The sequence below is a fragment of the Bos indicus x Bos taurus genome, chromosome 4 (assembly GCF_003369695.1).
Source record: "Bos indicus x Bos taurus breed Angus x Brahman F1 hybrid chromosome 4, Bos_hybrid_MaternalHap_v2.0, whole genome shotgun sequence".
NCBI lineage: Eukaryota > Metazoa > Chordata > Mammalia > Artiodactyla > Bovidae > Bos > Bos indicus x Bos taurus.
This window is the reverse complement of record NC_040079.1, coordinates 51,213,081-51,239,765: the sequence shown is the minus strand read 5'-3', so window position 1 is coordinate 51,239,765 and position 26,685 is coordinate 51,213,081. Positions and strand designations below refer to the sequence as shown.

General features: G+C 39.7%; 1 protein-coding gene and 1 non-coding gene across 2 annotated transcripts in view; both read left to right on the top strand.

Moving 5' to 3' along the window:
• Nucleotides 1-1,402: 1,402 nt before the first annotated feature.
• Nucleotides 1,403-26,685, top strand: part of HIBADH (3-hydroxyisobutyrate dehydrogenase) — a 108,340-nt gene continuing 83,057 nt past the window's right edge. Inside the window, exons 1-3 of the mRNA XM_027539402.1 lie at nucleotides 1,403-1,608; nucleotides 10,728-10,888; nucleotides 25,058-25,167. Of these exons, the coding sequence (XP_027395203.1) occupies nucleotides 1,518-1,608; nucleotides 10,728-10,888; nucleotides 25,058-25,167 (362 nt within the window). The 5' untranslated portion in view covers nucleotides 1,403-1,517. The remainder of the gene's footprint in view (nucleotides 1,609-10,727; nucleotides 10,889-25,057; nucleotides 25,168-26,685) is intronic.
• Nucleotides 18,047-18,117, top strand: LOC113891932. The gene has a single exon (XR_003510911.1). It is a non-coding gene; the product is annotated as a small nucleolar RNA SNORD56 (small nucleolar RNA).

The window sequence follows — 26,685 nt, the reverse complement described above, 5'->3', positions numbered from 1 at the left end:
ATGGACTGCAGCCTACCAGGCTCCTCCGTCCATGGGATTTGCCAGGCAAGAGTACTGGAGTGGGTTGTCATTGCCTTCTCCGTCCTTCTGTACTACTTTTCCATTAAAAACAAAAAACAAAAAGCAAGTCTTTGTTTTGGGTGTCCATGGCTGCCAAACCTTCCATGGGGTTAGTGAGGAAGTGAAGCCCTGTAATCATCGCCAAAGGTTTCAGAGATTCAAATATGTACACCAAGCACAGATAGAAGAATGAATACATCTCCTTTCTGACACACAAACATACTTTCTGCACTTTCATTTGCCTTTCAGTTCAGTTCAGTTGCTCAGCTGTGTCTGAGTCTTTGCGACCCCAAGGACTGCAGCGTGCCAGGCTTCCCAGTACATCACCAATTCCCGGAACCTATTCAAACTCATGTCCATCGTGTTGGTGATGCCATCCAACCATCTCATCCTCTGTCATCCCCTTCTCCTCCTGCCTTCAATCCTTCCCAGCATCAGGATCTTTTCCAATGAGTCGGCTTCTCGAACCAGATGGCCAAAATATTGGAGTTTCAGCTTCAGCATCAGTCTCTCCAATGAATATTCAGGACTGATGTCCTTTTTGATTGACTGGTTTGATCTCCTTGCAGTTCAAGGGACTCTCAAGAGTCTTCTCCAACATCCCAGTTCAAAAGCATCAATTCTGGAGCTCAGCTTTCTTTAAATTAAATGGATGCAGAATTTTCAAACATTAGAGAAATATATATTTGAGGAGCAAGTTCCTAGCAATTCTATACTTCGAAGAAAACCGTATTGTTTTCCTACAATTTTTCAAATATGTGGAGAATCTATTCGGCAAATTAAAATAAACTGAATCTGGTAAAGTTACTGCATTCATGGTAGATTTCTGCGCAATGAATAGACACTAAAAACACAAATGTTAACATCAAGAGGCCCACGTTTTATTGAAGTTAAAACGGGATCACTGTTTTTGGAAAGCATGGGAATTTCTGCTCTTGCTTAAATATTGCAGCAGCTTCCGCGAGCCAAAGTTCCGTCCTTGTCTGCATGGAAGCAACACGTGCAGTTATAACACTCGAAGAGGCAGTTCTGAGGGGCAGGTGTGGCAAGGAGGCGCTGAGCGACAGCCACCGCCTCCCACACGCCCTCTGCGTTTTGGTAAAAGAGATTCCAACCCGCAGTCCGTAAATAAGGGAGGAACTTGGGGGGCGGGGTCATGGAGGTATGCGCCCTCCTATTGGTGGTTCACAAAGGGCGGAGAGACCTGGGATTTCTGATTGATCTCTTTCCCTGTCTGTAAGGTGATTGACGGCGCTTGTCCCGCCGGGCCACGCCTCTCGGCTCCGTGCTCCTCCCCTCCCGGGTAGGTGTTCCCCCCCCCCCCCCTGAGCAGCAGAGCGCATGCGCCAGCGGCCCCACGCCGCAGCCGAGCCCGCCCGCCGTACCACGCACCCTGCCAGTCAGTGGGTGAGCGGGGAGGCGCGGAGGTCACTGTGGGGAGGCGGGGCGGGGGCAGCATGGCAGCCTCCTTACGGCTCCGTGGAGCCGCCTCCGGCCTCCGGTATTGGAGCCGCCGGCAGCCTCCGGCAGTGGCCAGCCTTGCAGCGGGTAAGGACCTCGCTCCTTCTTCCCCCGTCCCTCCTCCAGTCGCCCGCTTCTCGCTCCCTGATCGGAAGAGGTTTTTTTCACCGGAGGCGCTGCGATTAGATCGGGGCTTAAAACCCAACATTTTGGCTGGTTCCAAGGCCTAGGCTTTCCTGCGGCCGCGGCTCGCGCCGCCAGTGCGTCTCTGAACTCTCCCCACCTGGATCTATATGAATAGGGATTAGCATCCTTCTGGGATTTAGTAATGCGAAGAGCTTGGGATAAAGGGAGGAGTGTTTGGGTCCGATTCGTGCCTCTTTAGAGTTAGGAGTTTGAGGACAATTGGAGGGCCCAGCCCCACGGGCGACCCCGTACCCACGCCGGCGACCCCTGGCCTTGCAGCGCTGGCTGGCCTTTAAACGCCCCGGGTGGGCGCGCCGTCTGGCCGCAGGACCTGATTTTTGTTAAACTACCTTAACTGTTTCAGATGTTTTTACACAAATGGAGTCTATACAAGCCAGACGATCAGTCTTTCCAGCAAAGTTTTAAGTCACCTTTGGGTGGCCAGGCGGGTTCCTTACCCTTCCCCCCAGCCCTCCAAGTTCTCTGTAACTGTGCCACCTGAAGATGGCACTTCTGTCAATTTATTTACCAGAATACTTTGTGTCCTTAAAATTGTGGCCTGACGCTATCCTGCTTCCGTCCCCTTCCACCTTCCGTATCATTATAACTTATGGAAGCTAACCATCGATTTAGGAAGAAACAGGTTTTTTTAGACCCACAGAGAACTAATAGTCTTTTCATTTTTCAGAGGAAAGAACCTAAAGCCTCTCGGATAAGTGAATTAGGATATTACAACAGGATCTAGAAAGTAGTCCTTGGTTCTTCCTGATTCCTGCATGTTTCTTCTACAGCAGGATTCCTGTTTAACTGAAAAATTGGTTGATTTGTGCGGACACTGCCATTGTCTTCTTGTAAAATTTTTTAGTTTTGACAGTGTACTGTTTAACACTTTCATACTTGAGAGTTTTGAGAAAGCCTTGGTATTAATTTTTTTCTGATCCTCACTGAAAAAAAATATAGCAGGCTGAGAATTGAGTTCTTAACAGACTCCCTTTCTATCCCTCAGTAAAAACCTAAGCAGAAGAGTGGATTTCCTCTCTGGTTTGAAAAAAGAAAGCTCCCTGTGATGAGAGAAAACAGATGTCTGATACAGAATCACACTAATAAGATACAAACTCACAGAATTTGTCAAACTTGAGTATAACCACTGCTTGATCTACATCTATTGAACTACAGACAATGCCTCCCATGTTGGAGATACTAAAAAAAACCCAACACTTTTCTGCAGTAGTAAATGTAGCACCAGTTTTCAGATGAATGTGTGATTCTTTCAGTTTTGATTAGTCAAAGAAGGCATATGTGGCTGTTTAGTGGTTTTACAAGGTGTTCTAATGATATTTTAATGAACCCTTGAAGTACCTTTTAGAGTTACGAAAGTTCTTAAAATTCATGGAAGAGGAGTCAGAGGCCTTTGACTATAATAAATGCTTCTCTAGACTGGAAAGGCCTACCTTGAAACGTTGATAGACTACTTTGGCATATAATGTTGTTTACCCAAATACATTGTAATAATATAGATATATGACAAATTTTGAATTTTTTTTTTTGATGTGTGTGTGATGATTGTTTAAAATGCTTCAGTATTCTTACTCTTGAATTGTTTTAAATGTTTTTGTTAATTTACTACAGAAGTGTTAACTTTTTTGATGTTGGAGTCTTAAAAATTACATGCCAATTTGGAGTCTAGGGACATTAAGAAAAACAGCCAAGTTCAAATAGTAACATTATTTAGTGTTCTAAATTCTGTAGGCTGTTTGCCTCCATGTTATGTTCAACATGTTTATATCATGTGGATGGTAATATTATAAAGATCTGTACAGTTATTTACTGTACAGTTTGAAAAAAATAAGATCTAGTAGTTACTGGTTAATAGCATATCTTAATTTTAATATTTAAAGCATTAAAAAGGAAATAAAAAAATGAGAAGCATTAAACTAGCCATACATTACTATTGCATCACCATTTAATAAAAGTAAGTTTTGTGTTTTATCTTAAAGGCAATTAAATTTAGTTTCAGACTTCTTTGTACAGACAAAAAAATTACAGATGTTGACCCTCTACAGCCATTGTGATTCACTAACAAGTACAAGTAAAAATAAATTTGTAACAGATCATCTTAAAGTGACCACCTGAGCAAAACTGGAATGGGAAAATTAGCCAGAATTATAGACAGATATGGGAATACATTTCTTTATTATTGACGCTGTGTGTGTATGAAATCTGCTTTAACTCCTTGTGTAAATAAGACTAATGGCATTTTTTTTCTCTTTATATTAGCTTCTAGGGTTGCACATGAAGCTCTGAGAAGCTGCACATGACCTTGGGACCAAAAGTTGACCTTAAAATTGCATAAGGAAAATACATTTGACCTTTGAACAAAATGGGTTTGAACTGCAAGGGTCAGCTTACAAATGGATTTTTTTCAATGAATTTGTACTACAGTTGGTTTAATCTGCAGATTTGGAACCATGGATGTCGAGGACCAACTACAAATTATATTTGGATTTTGTGAGGAGCATCACAAAACCCCCACTTGTTCAGAGGTCAACTGTATTTCTAAAATAACTTGATCCAAATAATAAAGGCCTTTATAGAGTCACTATTCTTAGTCTAATAATAATTAGCATTAAAGCAAAAGGAATGCTCATGACATAATATGTGATAAAGTAGGACACCAAGTTGTATATACAACATGTCTCATGATATAATGTAAAAAATGCATTCAGAAGACTGGTCGGGCTATACAAAAAGCTAACTGGTTGTTTTTGTGTAGTGAAATTAACTTTTTCCCTTATGACTTTATTAGTTGTTGTTCAGTTGCTAAGTCATGTCTGACTCTTTGTTGCCCCGTGGACTGTAGCACACCAGGCTCATCTGTCCATGGGATTCTCCAGGCAAAAATACTGGAGTGTTGCCATTTCCTTCTGTAGGGGATCTTCATGACCCAGGGATCTAACCTGTGTCTCCTGCATTGGCAAGCAGATTCTTTATCACTGAGCCACTAGGGAAGCACCTTTTTCATATTTTCCACTTTTCTACAATGAATTACTTTGATGCAAGGGAAAAAAAACTTTTGGAAATATAAAATAATTAACCTCTTACCAATTTTTGCATTTTTATACTTGGAGTAGCCTGATTTGGGTTCACAGTGTTAACAAGATATGGGTAATTTTGTCCATGTCCCATTGGAGAAAGAGGTCATAACCTGTAAATTTACAGCTATCAATTTAGAGTTTAACTTTGCCAAATTTTCTGGCTATTTCTTCCTCCTATGTGGTGGTATTGAGAATCACAGAGGTTTGCTGATTAGATACGATCGTTTCTTTAATCTGTATTTCATTTCCTAGTACATGTTCATATTTTTCAGAGCTTCTCTAAATCTTTTACTCAGTGTTACCAGTCTGTGAACAGTCAGTTCAGAGAGATGGCAGTACATAAGTGGTTTAAATAATGTGGAGCTTGACTCTAGGTCCGGGAGGAAAGGATTTGGAGAGTAAACCTAAAATGTTTGTTTAATGGTTGCTGCAATACCAATTAAATTAATTCTTTGCTGGATCTATTTTATCATTATCTTTTGTTTTAGCATTGATTTTTATCCCCATTTTTGTGTTTTTCAGAGTTTATATATAGTAGGAGTCAGCACACTGTGGCCCAACAGCTGAACCTGTTTTTGTAAATAAAGCTATATTGGAAAATAAGCACAACTACTTGTTTTTATATTGTCTATGGCTGCTTTGAAAATGTAGTGGATGAGTTGAATAGTTGTGACAGAGGCCTATGGCCCCAAACTGAAATTGTTTACCCCTCACCCTTTAGGAAAAAGTGTGCTGACCCCTTACATATAGTGTATATTCCTAGAAATGTAATTACTGTTTCAAAGAGTATGCACATTTTAAATTTAAATTTTATAGTAAGGTTCAAATGTAGATCTTTTTTTCAAATTGCTGTCTAGGATTGATATAAAATACAATTCTATTGTGTACAAGAGTATATGTTTTTATCAGGAATAACCAGTTATGCATTTTATCAGAGAAACACATTTGTCCAGCTGATAGGTAAAAATGATACTATGTTGTTTTGTTTGCATTATTCTAATTATGACAGAAGTTGAACATTTTTTAAAAGTTTTTTTTGGGTATATTCTGTTAACTGTCATTTTGTGATTTTGGCATACTTTAAAACAATGGGTTATTTAAATTTTTCTTATAGATTTTAAAGTTATTTGCATATAAAGTAAAATAGCCCTATATCTATCTTGTGTTTCAAGTGTTCTTCCTAGTTATTTGTGTTTGGTCATGTTTTTGATTTTTTTTTTTTTTGTATATAGATTTGGTAAGTTTTCCCCCTGTGTTTTTTTCATGAAAAACTTCAAACATAAAGTATTGAAAGAATAATGCCACAAACATCTATGTACTCTTTGCTTAGTGTCAATAGTTGTTAACCTTTTGCCAGGTCTGCTTTATTTCTTTCCAATATGTTCATATCCCATGTGTATTATTTGAAGGTAAAATGCAGACGCCATGACACTTTCAACCCTAAATGATTCAGCACGAATCTCTTAAAAACTGTCTCCTACATAACCAAATTACCACTATCTCAATTAGCAGACTGCCCTGGTGGCTCAACGGTAGAGAATCTACCTGCCAATAGGAGACGTGTGTTCGATCCCTAGGTCAGGAAGATGCAAAGATCCCAAGGTCAGGGTTGCAAAAGGAAATGGCAACCCACTCCAGTATTCTTGCTTGGGACAATTCCATGGACAGTGGAGCCTGGCGGACTGCAGTTCATGGGGTTGCAAGGAGTCAGATATGACTTAGTGACTAAACAACAACAACAAGGCAATTAGAACTTCCCGATATCATCCTAATGTACAGCTTATATATAAAATTTCATAATTTTCCTTAGAATGTCTTAATGCTTCCTTGGCACCTCCCCAATCCAGATCCATCCATATTTCACATGTTGCATTTGGTTGATATATCACTTTAGTATCTTTGGACTGAGGAATGTCTTCTCTTGGTTGTTTTTTTGTGAACATGTTGACTTTTTAAAAACAGCTTTATTGCGATATAGTTGACCTACAATAAACTACACATCTTTAACATGGAGAGTTTGATGGGTTTCGACATGTGGGAAACCATCATGACAATCAAGGTAGAGAACATATCCATTCACCCGTTTCCTGCCGATTTCCTCATACCCCTGCATACGCAGGTTTCTATAATCGTATACTGTCACTGGCTAGATAAATCCTAGCTTGACAGTCATTTTTTGTTTCAGTCCTTTAAAGATGGTGCTCTCCTATTTTCTCACTCATTTTGATTCTTGCTCCTCTGTACGTAATGCCTTTTTTTCTGCTGGTTGCTTTTCAACGTTTTGATTATGACATGTCTTGTTGCAGTTTTTTTCATGTTTCTTGTGTTGGAGTTCATTGAGCTTGAATGCGTGGGGTTTATGGTTTTCATCAGATTTGGAAAATTTTCCCATTAGGTCTTCACACACTCTTCCTGTCCCCAGTTTGCTTTCCTCTCCTTTGAGGATTCCAGTTTTGTTGTGTATTTGGCTGGTTGAAGCTGTCTCACGGCTCACTGATGTTTTTGTTTTGTTTTTTTTTAATTCTTTTTTCTCTCTCTGTATTGTGTTTTGGATAGTTTATTGCTTTGTTTTTAAAGTCTTTTCTTCCAGTATTTCTTCCATTATTACATTATAATGAGGCCTATTACTGTGTCCTTTTATTACTATATTTGAAATATTTTTCCTATCTGTATTTTCTATGGCACCACCCTTTATTAGTTCTGAACTTAACTGTGGACTGAATGTTCGCAGCCCTCCAAAATTCATGTGTTGAAATCCTAATCCCCACTGTGATAGTATTAGGAGCTGAGGCCTTTGGGAAATAACTGGGTTATAAGGTTGGAGCCCTCATGAATGGGATTAGTGTCCTAAACAGAGGCAGGAGAGCCTGTGTTCTCTCTCTGCTCTCCAGAGATACAAGAAAATGGGTCATCTACAAGCCAGGAAGTGGGTTCTCATGGATACTGAATCTGTTGCCTACCTCATCTTGGACTGCCCCAGCTCCAGGTCTGTTAGAAATAAATAACCTGTCATTTAAGCCACACAATCTCCTTGGCTGGAGAATCCCAGGGGCGGGGAAGTCTGGTGGGCTGCCGTCTTTGGGGTCGCAGAGTCGGACACGACTGAAGCGACTTAGCAGCAGCAGCAAGCCACACAGTCTATGGTTTATTTGTTACAGCAGCTGGAATGGACTGAGACTTTAGATAGTCACTTTTATATTGGTCTTTCTGCCTCCAGGCTGCTCTTACAGTTTAGTTTTTGTACACTGCTGCTCTGTTTCTCTCCTTTTAAAGCATGGGTTTGATCAGGTCATTTATCTTGCTCAGCCCTTTCAGTAACTACCTGTTTTAGTCTGTTTGGGCTGCTATAAATAAATACCACAGACTGGGTGGCTTATAAACAATAGAAAACTATTTCTTACAGTTCTGGAGGTTGGGAAGTCCAGAATCAGCATGTTGGTATATTTAGTGTCAAGTGAGGGCTCACTTCTTGGTTCAAGGACAGCCATCTTTTCACTGTGTCCTCACAGGGTGGAAGGAGACAAGGGCACTCCCTGCGGCCTCTTTTGTAAAGGCATTAATGCCATCCTGAGGGTTCTTCTGTCAGGATCTAATAATCATTGCCTCAAGCTCCCACCTCCAAATACCCTCACATTGGAGGTTATTTTTTCAACATAGAAATTTGGGGGTCACCAAACATTCAGTTTGTGGTACCGCTACTTGCTTACAGAAAGTGAAAGTGTTAGTTGCTCTATGGTGTCCGACTCTGTGCAGCTCCATGGGCTGTAGCCCACCAGGCTCCTCTGTCCATGAGATTCTCCAGGCAAAAATACTGGAGTGGATTGCCAAAATACAGTCAAATTGTTTATAGCATACTTTCCAGCCATGTTATGGTTGCATTTTTTTCTTTCAATCTTAATCTTGCTCTTTTGTTTCTGTGTGGGTCCTGTAGGAAGAGTGGATGGCAGTTAAAAATGAAGAACCGAGAGTCAGATTGGCTGGATTTGAATCTTGGCATTACAACAACTTGAATCTGTGCATTTTATTTAAACTAAGTGTCAGGGACCTGAACTGGAAGATAGGCTTAATGATGGGATGTAATGACAGTGCTATTTATCAAGTGCTTAGTACAGTGTCTGGCATGTAATAAAATTGCCACAACTATTAACTTTTATTATTCATGTTTGCTTGACTTTCCTATTTGCTTGTATACACTCATATGCATACTCATTCCTTTTTTGTATGGAACTCCCTTTGTTTCTACTCTCATTCCATTTGAAAGCCTACCCATCCTAAAATACTTAGCTCAAATGCTGTTTTTTTTCAAGTTCTCTTTTAGTATCAGCATTGTTTTTCGTACTTTATCTTTTGCTTTCATGTTTTAGTGTCTGTGTACCTAGTTGTCTTCTTGTGTTTTAAGCTGGTTGAAAGCAAGGACTGTATGTCACTTGTGTCTTTGATGGCATCTGGCATGGTACAAATGATTGCTTCATGTTTATTGAATGTGTAAATAAATCATGGTTCTACTTTGCCATAGTTATTGTTTGACTTAGAGTGAGTTGCCTGTTAAAATTAACTGCATTTAAATAATAATATTTCTAGTTTCTAATGTTTTTAGTTAAATTATACCTTTTCAAGCTTAACACAGTAGTCAGGCATGCTAGTTACTAGTATTTATGAGAGTTCTCTTACAAAGTATACTTAATATCAAAATAAAAATTCAGTGAAGAGTCATTTCTCTGTCATTAAACCCCTTGTGAACCAGAAAGTTAGGCACAGGACTCCTGTCATGCCCAGAATGTTAAACTCAGCACTAGTAAGGTGGTGATGCATAGAAAGCACACCCATCTTTAATGGAAATGGTAGAGACAGACATGGAGTTCGTAGGAATTAAACATGCTTCTGACCCAAGATGACCTCTTTTTCTTAAGCATTAGGGCTTCAAATAATCTGCTTTTAGGAAATCTCATTACATTGAGATTAAGTTGAAAGAAGAGCAGGGATCCATCAGTTGAGAGGATCTGAAACTTAAAAAGTGTTACTGTGATTAGTCATTATACACTTTACTAAACACTACACAGTTTTAAAACTGGAGTCCTTGAAAGAAAAAGAAATAATAAAGCTGGGAAATGATAGGAGAAAGGGCAAGTGGAATTATTTTGCTTTCTTCTTTCACTGGAGTGTGAACTTTTGGAGGGCAAGGACCATATCATAGAACTTCATGCAGTAAATACTTCTTGAATGGAGTAGTAACACCATCTAATGCGGAGCTTCTCTGCTGTCTTGCAAAAAGCATTACCTTGAGTTGTATGCCCCAGTGTGACTTCACAAAGTCTTTTATGAAAAGAAAGAAAATAAAATCAAAAGCTACATACAGATTTTTAAGAACAGTTTTCTTTTTCTGTGAGTGAAAATGTCTCTTCTCTGAAAGTGCCTGGAGTTGTTAGCCCAAGGTCCTGAGACTGTTTCCGTTGTCATGGAAAGCCCGTGGAAGTGTCCCCCTGGTCTCACCTAGGACCCCGTTTATAAACTGGTCACTTTTAAGTTGAAATACATTCTTCTGGGTTTAACATTTTATTCAATTGTTTTTTTTATACCATTGGAGGAAGTAGTTTCAATAAATGTGAAGGTGGGAAGCTAAAAAGTTTTTCCATTCTTGGTGCTTGTCCAAGATACAGGTTTTATTGAATACTTCCAGTTTTTTTGTACACATTTTTAAAGAAGATAATATAGATAAGAGAATTTAGGATACTTCACTTAACAGGCAATGTAAATAATAGGTACATGGTAACATTATTAAGTTTATTGTTAAAATAGTAAAGGGATGTTGTAGAGGTAGAAAAATTTATGATTATTCCTAGAGAACTGTATATTCAGAAGTGAATATTTAAAATATTTAAAATAAAACATTGTCTGCTCCTGTTAAAAATAATGTGTTGAAATCAGTGTGTTCTAGGTCAATGGCTTCTAAGACTCCAGTTGGATTCATTGGAGTTGGCAACATGGGGAATCCAATGGCAAAAAATCTCATGAAACATGGCTATCCACTTATTATTTATGATGTGTTCCCTGATGCTTGCAAAGAGTTTCTAGATGCAGGTGAACAGGTAAGGCCTTTTCTTAAATTTCTTTTAAGATATTGATGTTTAAAAATGTTTTTCAGATTTTGATATTTGACATTCAAGTAAGTAATAGCTGCTTGGAAGTATACATGATGGATTTGTAAAGTTAACTCATTGTTAATTTTATTTCTTTATATGTGAGATTACATATGTATATTTATATAATATGTAAAATACATGTACACACACATACACACACACACACACACACACAGGAGACTGTGTACTAGTAACCAAATTTAGAGGTTCCCCCACAAGATACGCAGGAAATTCTTCTTGAACAAGGTGTAGAGTGGTAATTGAGAACTGGATGCAATCCCAGAGCTGGGTGAATACTAAAAAATACTGAGAAATATAGAAAACAGTTAGAGAACAAATAAACTTCTAGATAACAGACTTGAAATAAATACTGAGAAGACGCAGTGTGTATGCAAAGAGCAGGTTTAGGTAACTTGGATATCTTCTGTCTCCTCCTCCCTTGAGGTTTGTGTGCCAGATGGGGGTGGCTGCAGTGCTGTCTAAGGATGTGTGAGTATCCTGTTGGGACTTTTCAGGGTGGGGTTGCGGCTGCGTATGCCCATATAGTCTCTGGGTGCTGACAGTGTGCTACCAGTGCAGCAGGTTACTGATGCTCTTAAGTAGCTAAGGGACTTAGACTTGTTGGAGAGGTTTGGTCAGTTCTTTGTTCTGGGACAGGTTGGCCATTACCATATTTAAGGGTGGACAGGAGTTCCAAGTTGATACTCAGTCTGGGGTGAATTAATTGTATTTTCAGGAGTTGAATATTACTTTTTGGGATAACACATCTATTTGATGTTGGCACTTTCCAATAGTTTATGTATTTATTTGTAAAAATAACAATGGTACATAATCTCTAAACAGAGGAAAAATCTATTAAATACAGAATTTAATCAAAGTAACAATAGGAAATTCTTTTGGCATTTTGGAGCTAATGTTCCAGGTGTTTTCGTGTGTGTGTGTGTGTGTGTGTGTGTTCATGAAAAATCCCATGAATTCCTCTTCCTCTTCCTACCCCTTCTAGTAATAGAGAGGTAGAAATTGAATGGAAGCTGATTTACCATGGACTGGCAAACCAGATGCTTAGGGCCTTTCAGATTGTTTCTAATGCCCTTACTCTTCCCTCTGTTCCTGTAGTACTGAACAGCTTGCCTGTGGAGAACTGAAATGTTCATCATCCTTTTGTGAATCTCTTTGCTGCTGCTTCCCAGATTGCTGGAGCTTTTTGATGCTCTGCCTAAATTGCCTCATACTCTGAAGAGAGTGAGGCATTCCCTAACAAAATTCTGATTTTTTTAGTGTTGCTAATTTTGGGTAGATGTGAAGGAAGGTTACCTTAACAATAAGACTTATACTTGAATGAAGGAGACATTTACATTTTAAAAGGGAGAGAGAAGAAACAATATTTAATGAGTACCTACTATGTGTCAGGTCTCTTACTAAATATTTTGTACATATTATCTAATTTTATCTTCACAACAGAAGTATTTTCAGGAAACTGATGCTTGGAGAAGTTAAGTAACATCCCCAAGGTTACATGGTGAGTGAATGGCAAGAGCCAGGATCTGAAAAAAGGTCTGTCTTTGACTTTGGAGTTAGTCACTAACTAATGAAATTTATGTATGAGACATTTTTAAGTGTATTTTTGGTGTCTTCCTTGATGATTCTGAAATAAGCACCTGTTAACCTGTCTACAACCTAGACTACTAGACAATAAAATGCCTAGATTTCTTTTGGATTAGATGATGTCAGGGCAGTAATGATTATATACCACACCCTACTAAATTGTGTTGTTCTGCACCCATGAAATTTGTTGGAAGTAATTAATAGTTATCTATTATGATAGATAATATAGTTAGTGAGTATACAGTAGGTTGAACAGTAGCCCCCCAAAGAAGTAACTTAGAAAACTCTTAAAAGAAAACCTGAGGGTAAATCTTTATGACACTGGATTTGGCAAAGGACTTTAGGTATGATACCCAAGATCATGAGCAACAGAATAATAAAAAAAAAAAAAAAGACTTCATCAAAATTAAAAACTTTTGTGCTCCAAAGAACACCAGCAAGAAAGTGAAAAGATAACCCACAGAATGGGATTAAATATCTGCAAATCATGTATCAAGAAATATCTGGAGTAACAGGCAAATTTGGCCTTGGAGTACAGAATGAAGCAGGGCAAAGGCTAATAGAGTTTTGTCACGAGAATGCACTGGTTATAGTAAATACCCTCTTCCAACAATACAAGAGAAGACTGTACATATGGACATCACCAGATGGTCAATACCGAAATCAGATTGATTATATTCTTTGCAGCCAAAGATGGAGAAGCTCTATGCTGCTGCTAAGTCGCTTCAATTGTGTCCAACTCTGTGCGACCCCATAGACGGCAGCCCACCAGGCTCCCGCGTCCCTGGGATTCTCTAGGCAAGAACACTGGAGTGGGTTGCCATTTCCTTCTCCAATGCATGAAAGTGAAAAGTGAAAGTGAAGTCGCTCTGTCGTGCCTGGCTCTCAGCAACCCCATGGACTGCAGCCCTCCAGGCTCCTCTGTCCATGGGATTCTTCAGGCAAGAGCACTGGAGTGGGGTGCCATTGCCTTCTCCGGAGAAGCTCTATACAGCCAGCAAAAACAAGACCAGGAGCTGACTGTGGCTCAGATCATGAACCCCTTATTGCCAAATTCAGACTTAAATTGAAGAAAGTAGGGAAAACCACCTGACCATTCAGATATGACCTAAATCAAATCCCTTATGATTATACAGTGGAAGTGCAAATAGATTACAGGGATTAGATCTGATAGACAGAGTGCCTGAAGAACTATGGACAGAGGTTCGTGACATTGTACAGGAGGCAGTGATCAAGACCATCCGCCAAAAAAAGAAATGCAAAAATGGCAAAATGGCTGTCTGAGGAGGCCTTACAAATAGTTGTGAAAAGAAGAGAAGCGAAAGGCAAAGGAGAAAAGGAAAGATATACCCATTTCAATGCAGAGTTCCAAAGAACAGCAAGGAGAGATAAGAAAGCCTTCCTCAGTGATCAGTGCAAAGAAATAGAGGAAAACAATAGAATAGGAAAGACTAGAGATCTCTTCAAGAAAATTAGAGATACTAAGAGAACTTTTCATGCCAAGATGGGCTCAATAAAGGACAGAAATGGTCCTTTATTTGGTATTTATATGGTTATGGACCTAACAGAAGCAGAAGATATTAAGAAGAGGTGGCAAGAATACACAGAAGAACTGTACAAAAAAGATCTTCATGACCCAGATAATCACAATGGCGTGATCACTCACCTAGAGCCAGACATCCTGGAATGTGAAGTCAAGTGGGCCTTAGGAAGCATCACTACGAACAAAGCTAGTGGAGGTGATGGAATTCCAGTTGAGCTATTTCAAATCCTAAAAGATGATGCTGTAAAAGTGCTGCACTCAATATGCCAGCAAATGTGGAAACTCATCAGTGGCCACAGGACTGGAAAAGGTCAGTTTTCATTCCAATCCCAAAGAAAGGCCATGCCAAAGAATGTTCAAACTAATGCAGAAATGCACTCATCTCACAGCACTAGTAAAATAATGCTCAAAATTCTCCAAGCCAGGCTTCAACAGTATGTGAACCATGAACTTCCAGATGTTTAAGCTGGATTTAGAAAAGGCAGAGGAACCAGAGATCAAATTGTCAACATCCATTGGACCATCAAAAAAGCAAGAGAGTTCCTGAAAAACATCTATTTCTGCTTTGTTGACTATGCCAAAGCCTTTGTGTGGATCACAGCAAACTGTGGAAAATTCTTCAGGAGATGGGAATACCATTCCACCTGACCTGGCTCATGAGAAATCTGTTTGTAGGTCAAGAAGCAACAGTTAGAACTGGATATGGAACAACAGACTGGTTCTAAATCAGGAAATGAGTACATCAAGGCTGTATATTGTCACACTGCTTATTTAACTTCTATGCAGAGTACATCATACGAAATGCTGGACTGGATGAAGCACAAGCTGGAATCAAGATTGCCGGGAGAAATATTGATAACCTCAGATATGCAAATGACACCACCCCTATAGTAGAAAGGGAAGAAGAACTAAAGAGCCTCTTGATGAAAGTGAAAGAGGAGAGTGAAAAAGTTGGCTTAAAACTCAACATTCAGAAAACTAAGATCAAGGCATCTGGTCCCATCACTTCATGGCAAATAAATGGGGAAACAGTGGAAACAGTGGCTGACTTTATTTTTTTGGGCTCCAGAATCATTGCAGATGGTGACTGCAGCCATGAAATTAAAAGACTCTTGCTCCTTGGAATAAAAGCTATGACCAACCTAGACAGCATATTAAAAAGCAGAGACATTACTTTGCCAACAAAGGTCCATCTATTCAAGGCTGTGGTTTTTCCAGTAGTCATGTATGGATGTGAGAGTTGGACTGTGAAAAAAGCTGAGCGCCAAAGAATTGATGCTTTTGAACTGTGGTGTTGGAGAAGACTCTTGAGAGTCCCTTGGACTGCAAGGAGATCAAACCAGTCAATTGTAAAGGAAATCAGTCCTGAATAGTCATTGGAAGGACTAATGCTGAAGCTGAAACTCCAGTACTTTGGCCACTTGATGCAAAGAACTGACTCATTTGAAAAGACCCTGATGCTGGGAAAGATTGAATGCAGGAGAAGGGGACGACAGAGGATGAGTTGGTTGGATGGCATCACCGACTCAATGGAGTTGAGTTTGAGTAAACTCTGGTAGTTAGTGATGGACGGGGAGGCCTGGCATGCTGCAGTCCATGGGGTCTCAAAGAGTCGTACACTACTGAGCAACTGAACTGAACTGAAATCATGTATCTGATAAGGACTTGTATCTAGCATGTGTAAAGAAGCCGTGCAACTCAAACAGAAAGACAAGTGACTTAATTAAGTGGGCAATGGATCTGAATAGACATTTCCACAAAGAAGGTATTCAGACAGGCAATAAACACATGAAAAGATGCCAGTATCTTTTGTCATTAGAGAAATGCAGTCAGAATCACAATGAGATTTCCACCCCCTAGGTTGCCTAGAATCACAGAGTCAGATGACAAGTGTGAACAAACTGAACTATCTATCACACACTGCTGATGAGAATGTAATTCTACTCCTAGGTATATATGAAAGAGAATGAAAACACATGCCCACACAGGAACTTGTAGATGAGTGGCAACATTATTCATTTATAGCCAAAAGACAGAAACAACCTAGATGTCCCATCAGTGATAAAAAAATACGGTATATGCATATGATGATATATTATTCCACCATAAATAGGAATGAGGCAGTGACACATGAAAATCCAGAACAGAGAAATCAAAGTGGGTTTGTGGTTGCTTGACTGAGCTACTTCACTTTCACTTTTCACTTTTATGCATTGGAGGAGGAAATGGCAACCCACTCCAGTGTTCTTGCCTGGAGAATCCCAGGTACAGCAGGGCCTTGTGGGCTGCCATCTATGGGGTCGCACAGAGTCAGACACGACTGAAGCGACTTAGCAGCAGCAGCAGCAGTGCTGGGTGGGAAAGAGGGAGGCAGGCACAAGACAGAGAGAGAGCTAATGGATATGGGATTTTTTTCTTGAAGTGATACAAAGTTCTAAAATTATAATGGTTGCACATATCTGAAAATACCCTGAAAACCATCAAATTATATACTTTATGTGGGCAAATTATATATCACAATAAAGTTATTGGAAAAAAAAGATAAATGTCCACATTCTAACCCCAGTACTTGTGACAGTGACCTTAATTGGAAACAAGGTCTTTGCAGATGCAATTAGGTTGTATATCTTGAGATGAGGTCCTCCTGGACTTTGCATGGGCCCTAAAGGCAGTGATGAGCATCCTTAGAGAGAGACATAAGGGCAGGCTATGGCAGGTCCTTGCTGACTTCAGAGTTAATGCTGCAGCAAGCCAAGGAGCAGCCGGGGCTACCAGAAGCTAGGAGAGGCAGAGGAGGCTCTTCCTGTGGAGATAGCATGGTGGTGCCTACACCTTGATTTCGTCCTTCTGGCCTCCAGAGTTGTGAGAATAAGGTTCTGTGTTTTAAGCCACCACGCTTATGGGAACTTGTTGCGGCAGCCACAGGAAACCAATACTGCAAGAGTTTTGGGAACCTGGAACATGACTTTACCACTTAGTGTCTGCAATCCCAGGAGAGATATTTAGTATCTATATCTCTGTTTCCTCCTAAGAATAATAACAACCTTTCTCAGAGAGTTAGTATGAGGATTACATGAATTCATATTTGTAAAAAGCTTAAAGTCATGCTTGGCATGGTAAGTACTGTGTGTGTTAGGTCTAAGTTAGTTCCTAGAAGTCTTTGTTTCCCCTCTGCTGTGCAGAGCTGTCATTCCTTTTCTAATGCTCTCTATTCACATGACATGTCAGAATCTCTTCTTTGTGAAGAGAAGTTACTTTGATCACTGCAGATTAAGGCTACCTTAGACTCTCCTAGCAAAACAAGGGAGCAGGCAGTGGCAACCCACTCCAGTACTCTTGCCTGAAAAATCCCATGGATGGAGGAGCCTGGTAGGCTGCAGTCCATGGGGTCACAAAGAGTCGGACACGACTGAGTGACTTCACTTTCACTTTTCACTTTCATGCACTGGAGAAGTGGAGACAACACTGGGGTGGCAACCCACTCCAGTGTTCTTGCCTGGAGAATCCCAGGGACGGGGAGCCTGATGGGCTGCTGTCTCTGGGGTCGCACTGAGTCGGACACGACTGAAGTGACTTAGCAGCAGCAGCAGCAGCAAAACAAGGGATAGGACCTTCATTTATTTGCTACTTTGATTGATGTTTCTTGAGTACTTTCTTTGTGCTGGGTATGGGTATTATAGCCTAGAACAAAATAGTTACAATTTTGCCTTTGGGGAGGAGCAGGAGGTATTAGATAATCAGATCACACAAATATGTTATTCCAAATTTCGATGTCAAAAGAAAAAGTAGCGTCTCCTCAGTTTTCAGTAAAAAAAACCTGTATTACATTGGTTTAGAGGGCAGTTAGGGCTGTTCGCTGAAGACTAGCAGTGTAGGCAGATAGTGCAAGAACAAGCAGGATTTATCCAGATGAATAATGGAGACAAAGGAGCAGTGTTCTTTAAAAGTGAAAGTCTCTACAATGATGGCAGTATTTTTTGTCAATAGCAGTTCACCTAGTGCGTGTTGATACTTTGGGTCTGAGTAAAGCTGAGGGTAGAGGGGAAAAAAATAATAAATAAAAGTGGAAGGCTCCCTCTCTAGTTTCTAGAGATTTCTACATCAGGTCAACAAATAGAGATTGAGTACCAGTATGACTCAATTCTCATGTCCTTCTTTGGAAGGACTGATGTTGAAGCTGAAACTCCAGTACTTTGGCCACCTGATGCAAAGAGTTGACTCATTTGAAAAGACCCTGATGCTGGGAAAGATTAAGAGTGGGAGGAGAAGGGGACAACAGAGGATGAGATGGTTGGATGACATCACTGACTTGATGGACATGAGTTTGAGTGAACTCCGGGAGTTGGTGATGGACAGGGAGGCCTGGCCTGCTGCAGTCCATGGGGTTGCAAAGGGTCGGACACGACTGAGCGACTGAACTGAACTGAACCAGTATGTCTAGCAGAGCACCTAGTGCTGTGGAGAATAAAACAGGTTGAATGTGGCAATGTTTTAGATGTGTCGTAGATAGCCAGACTAAAATTAGGAGGGAGTTTCTATTAAAATTGCATTTTGACAATAATGAAGTGCTGAAGCAGGTTTTGAGGGGAAAAATAATAAGTAACTGTTAAGAGCCATTTCATTTCTCATAGAAAACTACATAAATATTGCTTTTAAGGTTTGCTGACCTGCAAACAGAAATGCTGTAGTCTGAAATGAAAGTCATGTAGACAAGGTCTCTCAGACTCCTGAATAGAAATCAGAGGGTTCTAGGGCACAGGCTCAGTCATTAGATTTCCCTTCTTTCTGTCTTCCTTGAGACACTGAAGTGGGTATGAGGAAGGAAAGACGTTGGGTTCTGGGTAGCTGCCCCTCCCAGAGTAGTGAATAGTGAAGACATGTCCTAGCTTCGTGCCTGCAGCTCCCACCCCTGACCACTGCACGCGGTGGGAAAGGTTCTTAGATGCTTCAGTCTAAGGTGGCAAGCCTGGAAGGCAGGCTCCTCTTTTCCCACATTCTATCTCTGCTTCCCCTCAGAGTCTTGACTCTAAGGAGTCCTGTGTGTATTGATTGTAACAGCAGTGGAGGGCTGGAGGACGTGAAATTTAGATGAATGAAGGGAGAGGGGTGAAAAGTAAAAAAGCTTTGGGCCTGAGGGGGAATATTCTGTCATAAATATCATAAAATGAAAACATTTGTTGGTAAATGATTTATGCTGGCAGCTTAAAAACCATTTTGAACAGTGGCAGTGTCATTCAAACAAGTGTGATTTCTTAAGAGTCCTACTTTAAAAGATAGTGTTAATTTGGATGGATGACATCTGATATGTTAAAATGTCAGTATTATTTCATAGCTGTATTTAGTTTTAAATGTTTGATAAAGGGAAAAGTGAGTTTCATTTTACCACTAAAAGATGAAGATAAGATTTGGGATTAGATGGGAAAATGCAGGTGAAAACCTTGAAACCTCTGGCTATTATCCACAGTAGTACAATGGATGGATTAAGAATTCAAAAATTCAGAGTATATTTGAGTTGGTGCTTACATTTTAAGGACAGATGTCCCTTTCTTCCCTTAATGTTACTATCTCAAGGGAAGTCTATGAAATGGCAGCCAAAGGAAACATAATTTTTTTTCCTCAAAGTTTGTGGAAAGCATGGCTAGTTGATTTCTAATGTCAACTGTGCTTTCAGTAGGAAATTTGCGGGAAGAGAAAGTACCAAACTAGACATATCTGAAGGATCAAAAAGCAATCACTTGGTTTTAAAGATCTTTGAACATCTTGAAGAAGTGCTGCTTCAATTTTTAAAAAGCAAAAACTGAGAATTTGTTGTTTCATGTAACTGAAGAGTTGGGGAGTGGTCTGAACCTAAGCATAGTTGAATGTTGGGTACAGATGTAAGCAGATTCATTTCTGTCTGTGTCTTGGCTCCCCTTTCCGCAGCCCAGCCCTCCCTCCCCTCAAGGTGCAAGGTGGCCGCCTGTAGCTCCAGGTGCAGAAGTGCTTTGGATGTGACCACCCTGGAGGGTTTCCTTCCAGCTGTACCTAGTAGTAAAAAACGCTACTGGGTTATGAAGGAAATTTGTACCTTTACATGTTAACGAATTGGGACATTTACAACTGGTTTAATATGTTATTTGTGGTCATTCCCATAAAAAAACAAAACAAAACAAACCTATGCCTTCCTCTTGCAGTAACCCTTTGTTATGTCTTTATTTCTGTTGGAAACTCAGGTTTAACCTGGGCTTCCCTGGTGGCTCAGCTGATAAAGAATCAGCCTGAAGTGCAGGAGACCCGGTTTCGATCTCTGAATTGGGAAGATCCCCTGGAGGAGGAAATGGCAACCCACTCTAGTATTCTTGCCTGGGAAATCCCATGGACAGAGGAGTCTGGCGGGCTACAGGTTTAACCCTGAATGCATCTTTGCAACTTATAGCATCTATTATAAGAATGTAACCCTGGTAATCGTCAGCCCTTTGGGTTTTAGAAATTATGAATCAATAAATGGTGAATGTAGTGGTTTAAAAGCACAAACTTAGGAACTTGACTGTCTGGTCTCAAATCTCAGCTCTGAGTGACTTTAGACAGATTAATGTCTTTCTATCAATACTTAAAGTGTCTCATAAAATGTCAATTAGTAATAGTACCTTCATTTTAGTTCTAGAAAACCTGGCACATGGGAAGTGCTATTATTGCTGCCACTGCTGTTACTACTGTTATGGTTGTTGCTTTAGTATCTATACTGTATTTCTCCCAAATCTTCATCCCCAATATCACACATAGAAGTGTACCACTGTCCTGACTGAGTCACTGAGTCCAGAGTTGCTTGGAAGAGAATTTAGACATGTTTTTAAGTCAAAGAATGATGATAAAAGTTAAAACCAAATTAGGAGACAAAGAGGAATTTGACCGCATCCCTGCTTAAAAATACATTCTGCAGAGTGCCTTGTGTCCTGGACACAGAAGATAGCAGTTTCTCTTTTTAAGCATTAGTATCAGGGGCATGTGACTTGTGCTTTATTTTCATTTTCATTGTCTAGGAATTTCCTTGGAGATGCCTCTGATTGGTACCAAAAGTTTTGAGACTTATGCAACCATTTCTGTGTGAATTTTCCGGTTGAATGAGGCTTAATTGGATTCTCTCTAAAAACTTGGAAGCCATCTTGTTGTTCCTAGATTATAAGGCTGACCATGTTTGGTTAAGAAAGTCTCTTGGGATCTAATCTGGCATCCACTCAGGTCTCGTTAAATGGGAACTTTAAACGCCTCTTGCTGAGTGGGCTTCATCATTGTTGACCAGATGTTTCAAGATGTAGGCACAAACCATTTCAGTCAATTTTTTTAAGGGTGGTGCAATTTTGAAGCAACAATATGCTTTTCTATTTGGAAAGATGAAAATACACAGAGTGGCATGTTTAACCAAGGTCATTTTCATCTTGTCTCTTTGCAAATATCTCTGTCCCACTTAGTTTATTTGGAAGCAGTGCTAAGAGCTTGACTTATGTGACTGTTTTGTCTAGAAGAGACAGCGAGATTTTTCTCTTTATGTAAAATAGCTAGGTTAATTGTTGTCTCCTTCCACTGATAATGTAAAAAGGAAATGTAATGTGTAATGTAATGTAAAATATAATGTAAAAAGGAAAGTAATGTAACTGTAGAAAAAATCCACAGTTACTTCAGATTACTGTGGACCCTGATGCCCATCATGCCCCGCCCCCCTACCCAGCAAAGCAGATTTTGTCTTCCATCTGTCCAGTCATCTACTCTTTATATTGTACACCTGCCATTGTACTTACTAGCATATGGATGAATCTGATTGCAGAAATGCTTAAAAACTAGATAGTTTGAAGGGAACCAATCTCCTGTAATCAAAATTGAGATAATGGAAAAATTGTTGTTGTTTAGTTGCTAAGCTGTGTTTGTTTTGTGACCCCCATGGACTGTAGCCCACTAGGCTTCTCTGTCCATGGGATTTCCCAGGCAAGAATACTGGAATGAGTTGCCCTTTAGTAAGGTCATCTTAATTCACAGTGGTGTAAGAAGGAGGCAGTTGAAATTGTCAAGAATTTCTGGAATGCGCATGACAGAGCAAAGCCATGGTTCAGAGTCAGCCAGATCAGTGACCACCCACACATGTGGAGGTGCAGAAGAGTCCTGAGTCGCTGCAGATGCTTCCTATCCTATCAGTCCTTTTTCACAGAGGCAATACCTTCCTAGCATTTAAATTTACTCAATATGGAGAAATTTCCTTGCCAGAGTTGTCTTTCTACTTTGGAGGTAGAAACCCTTAAAGATAACCTGAGTCAGTTTTCTTATTTTGTAGGTTCAGAAACTAAAGTCAGAGAGGTTAAGTGATTTGCACAAAAGCACACATGACTTAGTGGCTGAGCTGTAGCTAAACCCGGGTCTCTGCCTTCTAAATTAGTGTTCCTTTCACTGATCCATGCTGTCTGTCTGTGCTTATCCATTCAATTAGCTAACGTAATTGAAGGGACTCTAATTAGTTTGGCTCCTAAAGGCTTTTGTGGTTAGTGTCAGATTGGCAATAAGGTTTGTTTTTTTCCTGCCAGCTTTTGAGTCGTGGCCAAATTTTGTTAGTCAATTATTTCAGTCTTGAAGTCATCACATGGAAGGCAAGATGATTTGAATAACTGGACACACATGTCTGTCTTATCTGTCTAATAAACATGCCTGTTCTGTAGTGCAAATTAGAGACTGTTATAATGTACCGAATGTATATAGTCATTAGATATGGAGCAGTTGTGGCCAGTAGAGTGGTGACATTCCAGCTATCACTATCATTGTGTGTTTTTTCCGGACCTGTGAGCTTTGACACTACTTTCCTTTATAATTGAGGGGTTAGCAGTACTCTGGCAACCCAAGCATCCCAAGAAGCAGATGCTAAGGATGCAGGGGGCTGATTGGCCACCCCATGCACTTGGCAGTTGTATGAATTGGCAATGCCAATTCATGAACATGAGAAGCTTGGAGGTGTGAAGTATTCCTAGATTTGTGAGCTAATCGTCGGGGTCCCTGAAGGCACGTCTCAAGGAGCTATCTAGATGGAATTGAATTTCCTTCAGTGGAAGAGACTCAATTCCTAAGAGAAAGTTTGAAGTTGACTCTTAGACCTCACGGCTGAGGTCTTAGAATACAGGCCCTGAAAGATCAAGCGAGATGGAGCTGCGATAGAAGGAAAGGCCACTGAAAGGTACGCCAGCATTTTGTCTGTGTTCATTACTTCATTTAAGTAGGGTGAATGGGTGGGGCTCTCTCCATGTAACCCATATTCTTGACACAGTCCAGAAGTAGGGAATTACAACTCCTACAACCTTTCTTTTTCTTATCTTCTCATCTTACTGAACTTTTTTTTTTTGCTTGAATAAACTTGAATCGTTTGCCAGGAAATAGTTGCCTCTTTTCAAATCTCAGTATTTGTTTGAGTGTAGGAAAGGTTTTCACCTAACTTAAGTATTTCTTTGTCGTTGGATGGAAAAAAATGTTTTTTCTGGAATGATTTGCGGCAGATCCCTACTATATATCAAAATATACATGTTGTTGAATGTGCTGCATTGTAGACTCGAAAGTACTGTCTTGCCTTTAGAATAAGAGAGACTATCTTTTTTCTTTTCTTTTGGTTTTTAGAATCTGTGGTGTTTCACTTAATGTTAACACACAAAGTGACAGGACACTTGATTGTCTGAAATTTTGAAGTACAACATAGGAAATTCTGTTAAAACTTCCTTTATGTAGACTTTGATTTAGAAGCTGATAATCTCTTATGGAAAATTGAAATGTCACTGCTTCTAGTTCATAATATTTAGATTGCACACTGTGTTTGGCTTCTCACTCTTTCATCAGCTGTACATCAAAGACAAAAAGAAAACGTTTTGTGTACTTCCACTGCATGAAAAACAGAGTCATTCCCATTCCCAAGATGCTTATGTGCCAGTTCACATTTCCTTGTAGAAAATACGTTTGTTTCTAATGCATAAGTAAATCATCCTACGGAGAAATCTTTGATTATCCTCTTGATAATCCTTTGTCTTTTTTTAAAGAGGAAAAAAAGCTTTGGACAGGAACTTCTATGACAGGGTGGTGGATTCTTTCTGTTAAAGGGGAGTTTTAGTCAAGAAGTGATTTCCTAGTCTCTTTTGGCCTCTTTGGTGGCTGCCCAGCTGGTCAGGTGTATCATGGTGTATGTATGCGAGAGAGCAGAGGATGTGGGGGATGTGAGTGAGGGCAGAGACACCGACACTTGTGTGCACGTATGTTCAGAGGATGGACAGAGCAGCTTTCCTGTGTGGTATGTTCATGGTCATTGTTAAAGCAGAAGTCAGGGTTGCAGAGAGGGCATACCTTGATGCCTGTTGGCTTGTCTTCCTTGTAAATGTGGTTTCCACAGGAGTCCTGGCAGCTCACGCTCTCAGACTTTCATGGTGGTCTCAGTCAGTGCAGTTCATGCTTGTCCTTGTTCTGACTTTAATGAGAGGCTTAATTTTTTTTTTTTTTTCTCTTGAAAATAGAGGCTGGAAGATAGTGGTAATGGGGGCTTGAGAATTTTCTTGGGGATTTTGCTGCTCATGAAATAACTGGTGAATCCTGTACTTCAGCTACCAGCTCTGTTATACTAGAATGTTTTTCTTAGAGCATCTACCAAGAAGTATGCTGTTTTAAGAGTCCAAGTTGGAGGAATCCATGAGAAGTGTGTCTGTTCCCAGGACTGTAGGGTTTTGCCCTTTTCCCCCTCAACTCACTTCACACTTTTAAAAGTAAACAGTGGATGTGATTCCATAGAAACTGCATCTGTATGTGTGTAAGGAGTGGACTCTCTATTTTAGGCAGTAAGGTTTTTTTTTTTTGTCATTTGAAAACAAGTATTGATTTTTATTCACTGCTACTATTACAGGCATGCATAAAAAGTGGGTCCTACTTGTGCTCTAGAAGCATTTGATTTAAATAATGTGCCTTTGCAATTTTTTTTAAAGGTAGTGTCTTCCCCAGCAGATGTAGCTGAAAAAGCTGACAGAATTATTACCATGTTGCCCACCAGCATCAATGCGATAGAAGCTTATTCTGGAGCAAATGGAATTCTAAAGTATGTATTTCTCAACTGTAGATACGTTCTTTCTATGATAGTTTATGTATTTCACATTTGTTAGAACAGTTGTGAAATTACAGTTATGTTTGTTAAGTCTTCTTGTACTGTTTTCTTATGTCTTAAAAGTGAATAGTGTGGTTTCTCTCTCATTGTAAAGGGTTTATTTTTTCACTGAATTCAAGTATGTGACTTTTGGGAATGAATTTTTTTTTGCTTCTCTTCCTTTAACTCTTGCGTTAAACTTAACACTTTCATTGGTAAGCTGTTTTAAGAGACTTTTTAAAGCTTGACTTTAAACTGTACACAAATGTTACAAGCATACTTTTCTTATGGTTTATAGAAATTCAGGAAAAGATTTCTATGAAAAATAAAACCAAGCATTGGAAAGAACACTATTATTTAAAATTTATTATGAAATTAAAAGTTACTGTATGTCCTCTGGGTTAGTTCATCTGTAGTAAGAACTTTGAGAAGCTGGAATTAAAGATTAGCAGTAGCTCCCTGAATGATATATTATTTAGGCCAGCATATCCTACCCAGTGCCTCGCTTCAAGAACCTTTTGGTTAATTGGTGCCTGCTGCCAGACCCTTGTGGTTATATTAGGATGGCAATGGGTGAGTTCGCAGTTTAGTTTTCTGGTCTTACTGATTCCTGTACCTAACTTGTTTCATTGTTGAGTTATAGCAGAGAGCTAGAACAAACGTAGGCTCAGTGGACACATGAAGGGCTGAAAGAAAGGGTTTTAATTTCATGAAGCTGTAACGCATGGAACTTGAGGTTTTAGGAAACAGAATTGCTTTGGAAAACTAGCAAACTTAGAAGCAAAAGACACTTGAATATTAGGCAGAAAACTGATAAGATAAATGTTTAGATTTCAGAGAAGGTTGAAAGATACTCATTTTGGATGAAGCCCTCAGGCCCACAGTGTGTGTGGCCCTGAGGTGACCTAGCTGTGTTGTTACCTAGTCTGTTCCAATTATGGCCCTGCTTTACCTGTCAGGGAAAAGTCACTAAAAACTTTGTGTAGACAAAATTCTATGTTAATTAATATCCTTTATTAGGAATATGGTGGCCACCAACCAGGGTGGTTTTGTCTAGGGAGTGCTTTGAAGGAGTTTGGCTTTACACTGAACTATAATTTGCTTCTCAAGGGTGGTTCTTTATTTTCTTCTGGGCCAGGATCACTTCCCCACACCCAGTTGCATGTGTAGTTTCTGAAGTGATTTCCCATTTGATTAAAGATTTAAGATCTTAAAAATACTAATATCACAGAAGACTGGTAAACTTAATTGTCATTTTTAGGGTATATACATCCTGGAGTGATCTATAATAGAGTATGCTATTTCCTTTCTATAGAACATACTCATTTACTGCACTTAGACCAGATCAATTCATATGTCAAAAATTGTTGCTTAAAGCATTTTATGTGCTATTTTTTTTTCTGTAGAAAAAACATTTTTAATGGTTTTAGCAATGATTTTGTTTCCCCTTTAATATTTATATTTATTCAGTTT